Genomic DNA, 9,216 nt, shown 5'->3' on the forward strand with positions numbered 1-9,216 from the left:
GAAAGACTACTCGAATACACTTCGCTGGGTATATTTCAAGTATGATCTTTGATTGTTAAATTTATTATGAAAACTAATTTTTCAAAATTGCACATTTTTATTGATTTTTGAATATTTCAACTTAAACAAATTCATATAATGTAATACATTTATTTATTGTAACAAGCATTTTCATTGTGTTCAATTTATGTTATCAGCCCATAAATTAAAAAATGACATCACTGTTTGTAACGTCGCTTTTGATTGGCTGATACAGCGGCGTAACAATTTCTAAGAGAAAAGAGTCCATCAATGAAAGTGTTTTTCCACTGTGATTGTTTAAAGTAGATTAGATTATAAGGATTACCTTGAATATATTTTTTATGTTATGGAGATATAACACAAAAAAACGGAGTGTACTCTCATCATAAACCGCTTCACGGTTTATTTAGAGTACACTCCGTTTTTTGTGTTATATCTCCATAACATAAAAAATATATTCTAGTTAATTGTTAAATAATAGAAATGTTTGCGCAGCAGAGATGGACGTTTAATCAGTCAGTATCTTGAAAAATTCCTCTGCATTCGCTATCTACCATCACGTTTTCTACTGTTCTGTCGACGCCATTTCTGAGATTGGGAAACCAATTACAAACCGCACCCGGGTGTGGTTTGATCAGTTTTCCGAGCCGGTTTTGGTTACCTTAAACAAAGGAAAAACCTGTTTCAATTTTTTTGTCTGACCACCATTTGAATACAGATAGCCAATCTGGCTTCAGAGCAAAACACTCATGTCAGACTGCGCTGACCAATATCACAAACACCTGGTATGAGGCTATAGACAAAGATATTATAACAGGTGTTCTATTTCTTGATTTTCGAAAAGCATTTGACCTTGTGAACCACTCTATTTTAATGTCTAAATTGGAATTGTATGGGTGTTCATCCAAAACAATGATCTTTTTTCAAAGTTATTTGAGCGGGAGATTTCAAATTTTAAACTTCAAAAACACTTTGAGCGATTCTCTCCTTCTTACAGTCGGTGTCCCTCGAGGGTCAATATTGGAGCCACTTTTGTTCATTTTATATGTAAATGACCTGTCCCTGATTACAAATCAAAGTTCTTTGTATATGTATGCTGATGACAACGCAATCACAAGGGAAATCACTTGACATTGTAAATACCAACCTTAATGCTGATCCAAACTAGTGTCAAAATGTTGCGATGAAAACAAAATGTGTGTAAACACAGAAAAAAACAAAAGTCATGCTTGTTACTAACTTCACAGAAAAAAGGTAAATTAATAGAAGAATTGTCAGTTGTTATCAACAAACTAATACTAGTTTTTGACCAAAAAATTGCTGAAGATATATAAAAAATTATACGGATATGATGTACGTATATAAAGTGAGGATATTTTAGAAAGAGCAGAAAAATGTATGGTATATAATATATATCAATGAAAGACTTTCAGACCAAGCTGTTACATTAATTCTTATTAGCTCACCTGCCCGAAGGGCAAGTGAACTTATGCCAAGGCACAGCGTCCGTCGTACGTCGTCCGTCATCAACTTTTTCTTTAAAACCTATCTCCTCCTAAACGCCAAAGAGGATTTCAACCAAATTAAGTCTGAAGCATCACTAATGGAGGGCAATCATTTCTTAAATAAATGAGGTTGGTTCGACCCCTGGGTCCAGGGAGCGGGCCCTGAAGGGTAACTTAGCTAAATTTGCTTTAAAATGCATGTCCTCCTAAACGCCAGAGAGGATTTCAACCAAATTTAGTCTGAAGCATTACTAGGGGAGGGCAATCATTTCTTAAATAAATGAGGTTGGTTCGACCCCTGGGGCCAGGGAGCGGGCCCTGAAGGGGAACTTAGCTAAATTTGGTTTAAAATGCATCTCCTCCTAAACGCCAGAGAGGATTTCAACCAAATTTAGTCTGAAGCATCACTAGGGGAGGGCAATCACTTCTTAAATAAACGAGGTTGGTTCGACCCCTGGGGCCAGGGAGCGGGCCCTGAAGGGGAACTTAGCTAAATTTGCTTTAAAATTCATCTCCTCCTAAACGCCAGAGAGGATTTCAACCAAATTTAGTCTGAAGCATTACTAGGGGAGGGCAATCATTTCTTAAATAAATGAGTCTGGTTCGACCCCTGGGGCCAGGGGGGCAGGGCCCTTAAGGCAAACTTAGCTAAATTTTCTATAAAACGCATCTCCTGCTTAACGTCTAGAGGATTTCAACCAAATTTAGTCTGAAGCATCACTAGGGGAGGGCAATCACTTCTTAAATAAACGAGGTTGGTTCGACCCCTGGGGCCAGGGAGCGGGCCCTGAAGGGGAACTTAGCTAAATTTGCTTTAAAATTCATCTCCTCCTAAACGCCAGAGAGGATTTCAACCAAATTTAGTCTGAAGCATCACTAGGGGAGGGCAATCATTTCTGAAATAAATGAGGTTGGTTCGACCACTGAGGCCAGGGGGGCCTGGCCCTGAAGGGGACCTTAGCTAAATTTGCTTTAAAACACATCTCCTCCGAAACACCAGAGGGATTCAACCAAATTTGGTCTGACGCATCACTAGGGGAGGGCAATCACTTCTTAAATAAACGAGGTTGGTTCGACCCCTGGGGCCAGGGAGCGGGCCCTGAAGGGGAACTTAGCTAAATTTGCTTTAAAATTCATCTCCTCCTAAACGCCAGAGAGGATTTCAACCAAATTTAGTCTGAAGCATCACTAGGGGAGGGCAATCACTTCTTAAATAAATGAGGTTGGTTCGACCTCTGAGGCCATGGGGGGCAGGGCCCTGAAGGGGAACTTAGCTAAATTTGCTTTAAAAGGCATCTCCTCCTAAACGCCAGAGAAGATTTCAACCAAATTTGCTCTGAAACTTCATTGGGGGAGGGCAATCATTTCCTAAATAAATGAGACTTGTTCGACACCTGGGGCTAGGAAGACCGGGCCCCAAACAGGAAAATCATCTAATATTTTGCTTTAAGACGCTAATTATATATATTCATGTAGTATTGTCTAATTACACCCGGTAATATGACATATTACTTAAAATTTCAAAATCTGTTAACATGGCAACTCAATGGAGGCCTCTGATTAGTTGAAAGTCAGATATTGTGGTCCCAGTTGAGTTAGAACATAGATCTTGTCTGGTTTTGAGAAATTTCATATAAAGATGTTCTAATGCATTCAGTTGTAATGACTTAAATATAAAACCAGGTGAGCGATACAGGTCCAATGGACCTCTTGTCTTTTTAAGGTGGTATCGATGTGCCACTTGATGCCAAAGGCAAGATTGCCACAGTTATACTGAAAATGAATACATGTGCAAGAAAAAATGGTATTGCGCAGGTGAAAAGATATACATTTTTGTAATACATGTATAAAATATAAGTAAACTTTATCCTCTATCAATAGTATATAATACATACATATATATTAACTATAAGATGTAACATTCTAGGCAATTTCCCTCAATTCCAAGGAAATTGATTGGATATGCTATAAGCAGGGACAAAAATTTAAAATACTAAAATATTAAAGCAAAAAGTTATATCAGGCAGTAGATTAAATACCATTTGTCATCAAGAATTGTTTATAACAAATATTCATTGTACCAAATATCAACTTCAAGTTTCATTATCAATAATAAATATCATCTTAAAAGTTCAGTGATGGGGAATTTTGGGTATAATTATTGTACAGTATGAAGAAATATAAAAAAACATTTCTACCCTGCTATACTTTGAATCACTTTGGTCCAAAAAATGCTGAAAATTTTAACGGGTGCAAGATAACAAAGTTAACATAAGGATACGGCACATAACCGACTTTGGGTTAGAAAAACGTGTTTTCAACCCTTGTAAAAATATTGCACTTTTCCGGATATTTTATACCGCTGTTTTTCTTCGAATTGTACCGGAAGTGAAACAAATAAAAGATGGCTGCCTTGGTGAGAAATTTCGGCACGTGTGCTTCAAAACAATCAAATTTAAGGTTTACGATTAATTTAGGACATATTCCTACACACTTAATCAATGGAAGGTGCAAGAGTGGCATTGGTACAAGTAAATCATTTAGGAATTTTGCCCTACAAACCTTATGTGAGGGGAAAAACACCACTCCAGTTCAATGTCGATTACATCATGTTCTGCGGCGAAACATTTGTCGGTCAACAGTGTCACAAAATTACCGCAACTTAGTGTCCTCATATAGAAGTTCAGTTTTTCCTTCAAGCATCATTCGTCATGGGAGAAGAACGTCATGTTTCCAGCAAAGGCATTTTTGCAGCAGTACAGACCCGGAGGCGGAAGAGAAGGAGCAGGAGGACGAACCCCTTGCGACCAAACCCCCATTACGAGCACTGGCGCCTATTGTGATACCGGACACCTATCCTAAAGTTCCTGTCATCGCTGTTGGCCGACAGCCTGTGTTTCCACGATTTATGAAAATGATTGACGTATGTATAACAGGTTGGACACTAGCTGCGATAACGTAGCCAGGTCCATTATAGCACTAATATATATATATGTATAGTACTAATATAAATACCCGGCCGGGGCCTCCTCTGCCCCGGCCGGGTATTAAATCGATCCCATGCCTTGTAATGGAGCAAGCCCGGTGTGAATCACACCGGGGCGAATTTAGAATTAATTGACAGCACATTCGTCCACATCCATAAATAAGCTTGTAGTATGAACTATTTCTGTTGATATCCTGCACAACTTGAAGTTAAACTCTGCCTAAAATGTCGTTAAATTATCTAGTAAACGTATCAAGCGTAATCGAAATCTGAATTGACCGCCACGTTGGAAAGTTTGTCTCTCAGACGTCCAAATATGGGTGTCATGACCCAATATGGAAATTGTAGTAAACATGGCGGCATCAGTAGTAATACTATATTTGGCCATGCAGGCCGTATAATAGAAAGGATAATTGAGATAACATCACGCATTATCTGTCATGGCGGTCGTTTCTATTTTTTTCCCCAAGACGGACTTTGTTAATTTCGTAAAAAAGTTTTTGCATGGTTAAGGATTCGTTTTTCAACAATTATGAAATATTTTGATAACATTATACTCATATGAGACGTGAATTATATGCAATCTTACAGATTAGCACTTTTGATTTTGCTCCATTAGTTGGCATAGGACCGCTTCGTAGCTCTGACGACGCAATATATAAAAAAACATCTCTTGTCGTCAGAAAGCTACGTTATCGCAGCTAGGTCCAGTACACTCTGCCGATTGAGCTATATCTGTATATATAGCTGTATAGACCTCTATTGACCTATCTGTATAATAGCTATAGGTCTTTTGAGTTATTTTCAAGTGATTTTCTTTTTTAAGGAAAACGAAACAAAGTCGCTTTTAAAAGAAGATTGTATCATTAGGTTGATATCAAAAGACATTAAATATAAGTATTCTTTATAAAAAAATATTGATGAAAAAAAATCGGAAATTCTACATTTATGAAAAATGAAAAGAAATATCTAACCGTATGCTTATTGCAGTCAACATTACCATAAACCTTATTGTTGTATGCGACTTTGCTATATAATTGAATTGTAGTAGAGGTGGTATATATTGTGAATGATAGACAACTCCTCTGGGTTTTGTTCACTGTCACTTTTATTCACTCATTGTAAAACCAAAAGAACCCTGCAACAAGTACAAAATACAAGCTACAGTCATATATATAAAATAGACATACATAATCATATTCAATAGTACAAATGCAAGGGAAATAACTCTTACACGATTACATAACTTTTAACCTTACAAATCTAGTATCAACGATAAGACAATACACATTACAATTACAACTTTTACGAAATACAATCAAACTGAAGATTTGACTCAACACAAAGTTACTGGACAATATACTCAATTCTCAGTTAGCAGTCTAGCGACATATACCTCCTCAAATTAATACTATACATATACTTTTACATAAAAAACGCTTTAGCATACCTGAGTGTGGCAAAAGGCCTTGGCTACAATTTATTTATACAATTACGACGCCTTCTTTGATCATATGCGATACGGATTACTGTAATTTAAATAAAAGACATCTAAATAAATTTATTGAAACTTAGTCAAATGAGCACAACGTAATATCGCCTCTTACAAAAAATCAAATTACATGACCTCCATTATTACGTTTTAATATAAAAAATACATTAATCATATCTGATTTCTTATTAAAGGAATAACCCATCATCTATACTTAGATTTGATCCAAATAGAATTATCACTCAAATAAAACACATATACGTTGGGTATTAGACAAAGACAAAGAAACACTTACATTACATCTCTCCGTCCGTCACCTACGAGTCCTCAAAAGGTACTAGCGTGATTTATTTGCCCACAAAGAAACATGCGCCAAAACTGACCACCCAGAACGAACCAATGAAAATGCATACACAACTTGACGTAACACTACTGACCAATGAACAACTGTATGGTATACCAATGCATTGTATCAACATACATAACGAGCAGAACACCACAATACACCTGTATACATAACATCACAGCATAGAATACAACCTGCGGACGCGGTAGTTACATTACACGGAGTATGAAATATATACATGGACAGATGACGCGCTACGGACGGACTTAGTAAGCAAACATACATAAAAGCAAATACATTAATCTATCCCTGTTACATAATGAAAATTGGAATCTGAGAAAATAAAGCTCAATACAGCTATAATTTGTAGGTGAATATACATGTAGCTGTACAGGTCTTTATAGCTATATATATAGCTCAATCGGCAGAGTGTACTGGACCTGTTAGCTTTCTGATGACGAGATATATTGGGGCACGCGCAGAGGAGGCCGGGTTTTAATATTAGTAGTAGTTGGACACAGGTTAGGGATAATCCTTTAGTTAGGTAATAGTTACTGTTTCAGTCACTATTACTGAAATGGAGAATTTATCTCTTTTTAAACACTTCTTTTTCAAATATATCAATTAATTCAATCATTAAGGTACATTTGTGCTCAATCCTGATGCATTGGGTGACCAGTAGCCCAAGGTTCCTCTGGCCCGTACACCAGACTTAGACATTTTGACATATATATAAATGTCTGGTGTGGGGCCAGAGCACACTATTATATGAAAACGTGGAATTATCCGACACCATTTGGTATTGGAGTCTAAAGTTTTGAGGTGCTGACAACAAAATTTCTATAGCACAGCACAAACCTCACATATATCGATAAATGGATTATTTATTGATCCAAATCAGCTCTTATTATCACCAACGGTTCAATTGTTCAAAATTTCCCACCTGAGTGAACGTCATTTTTTTAAGGTCATGGGGTGACTTTATCAACAAACCGTCCTGATTCAGACTGAAAACCGACTATTATTCTTGTTTAGAAGATTTCTGGACAGCATCTTTTTGTTGATTAGTCACTCCCTGATACCAAACGGTGTCAGAGAATTCCATGTTTTTATATAGCAGTATGCTCTGGCCCCACACCAGACATCTATATCAAAATGTCGGAGTCTGGTATTAGGGCCAGAGGAAACTCGGGCTAGGTGACCAGGTTCTGATGAGCCCTGAAGGTGAAATTTGTCAAATAAACAAATTAAATAAGAGGAAAAAGAAACAGCCAAATGCTTTACCTGGTTTATCAACAAAAAAAGGTCTTAGATTTTACATTTAAAGTCAAGGACATACACCATATTTTTTCTGTTTGTAGAATAGCTGGACTTACTGATGACTTTTAAATGATTTTATTCAGCTGATGATAATGACTTAAATAGCATATAGAAATTATATAAAAAAATTATACCTTTCATCTTTTCCATGTGTGTTTCAGTTATTTCTAACAGAAAAAAGGAAATACCTAGGTAGTACAAAAGTGACTTCCCTTAATATTCTTCAAAATATTTGTGTGAGCTTACTTGTGTAGCGGAACTGGACTGGGTCCGTCGGTCATCTGCTACCAGTTTGAACCCAGGTCTATATCTGGCCATGCATTTCTCTTTCTCCTGTGTTACACTTAAATACAGAAAAAAGAAAATGTCATGCTCACTTGTGACAATTGCAATAGTACTGGATGCCCCCAAGGACTAAGTACTGCAGTCAAAGGAGACTAAAGTCAGTGTTACAGTTTATCATTTTGAGGAAAGTTAGACACCAGAATTGATATTTTTTGTGCTCAAATGTACCCTCGTTGTATTATTTATTAGGTTTATATTTCACATTTATCTTCATTTCAACCAAATATGATAAAATTGTTACTGTAAACAGTTTACACAAGTGAGGATTATGTATAAAGTTAAACCTTAAATTATTCATTTAAAAAGTTGGGAACTCCAAGACTGTCTTATATATTTGGAGATTTCTTTGTATGTTATTGTTAAATGCACCTCACCTTTAATATACAACCCCAAAGTTGACCTTTGAGCCCTGAGTAAGACTGACGTAACTGTAGGTACTGGATTTGACAGTTAACTCTTTCACCCCTATGTAACTTTAGTAGACTCTACCATGCATTGATCTGGATGAGTCCATTATGGTCTACAGTGGTGAAATGGTTAACATACATTAATTTGAAAATATTTGAATTACTAATAACAGCAGTAAACAAATTAAATAGATTTATTTATACTTTTAAACTTTTAAATTATTACTAGAGTTATAGTTAATGTCTTGTGTGTACATGTTTCTGCATCAATTAAATTAAACAGTCTGTGATATTGTCCCCTTTTTAGACGAAGTTAAAATAAATATGTACTTGAGATTAGAATTATATTTGATCATGATACACCCTTCACATTACCTTTACATATATACTCTGTATCTTTGTTACCCTGTTTTTTAGCTCACCTGGCACAAAGTGCCAAGTGAGCTTATGCCGTGGCGCGGCGTCCGTCGTCCGTCTGTCCGTCGTCCGGCGTCAATATTTTACTTTAAACGACTTCTTCTTAATAACCGAAAGGCCTAGGGTGTCGATATTTGGCCAGAAGCAAACTTGGATGAAGGGCTACAAAGTTTGTTAAAATTAATGACCTTCACCTATTTTCAAGGTCACAGGGGTCAAATATGTCAAAAACTTTAAACATCTTCTTCTCAATAACCAAAATGCCCAGGGAGTTGATATTTGGCCAGTAGCATGCTTGGGTGAAGGGCTACCAAGTTTGTTCAAATGAATGACCTTCAATTATATTCAAGGTCACAGGGGTCAATTGTATTAAAAAA

The 9,216-nt window shown here is 36.5% G+C and overlaps 1 protein-coding gene across 1 annotated transcript in view; it reads left to right on the forward strand.

Annotated features, from left to right (window-relative positions):
- The first annotated feature begins 3,911 nt into the window (after positions 1–3,911).
- LOC110451944 (lon protease homolog, mitochondrial-like) overlaps positions 3,912–9,216 on the forward strand; it is a 56,483-nt gene continuing 51,178 nt past the window's right edge. Inside the window, exon 1 of the mRNA XM_021500177.1 lies at positions 3,912–4,449. Coding sequence (XP_021355852.1) covers positions 3,931–4,449 — 519 coding nt within the window. The 5' untranslated portion in view covers positions 3,912–3,930. The remainder of the gene's footprint in view (positions 4,450–9,216) is intronic.

Source organism: Mizuhopecten yessoensis, unplaced genomic scaffold, assembly GCF_002113885.1.
Source record: "Mizuhopecten yessoensis strain PY_sf001 unplaced genomic scaffold, ASM211388v2 scaffold6307, whole genome shotgun sequence".
Taxonomy (NCBI): Eukaryota; Metazoa; Mollusca; class Bivalvia; order Pectinida; family Pectinidae; genus Mizuhopecten; species Mizuhopecten yessoensis.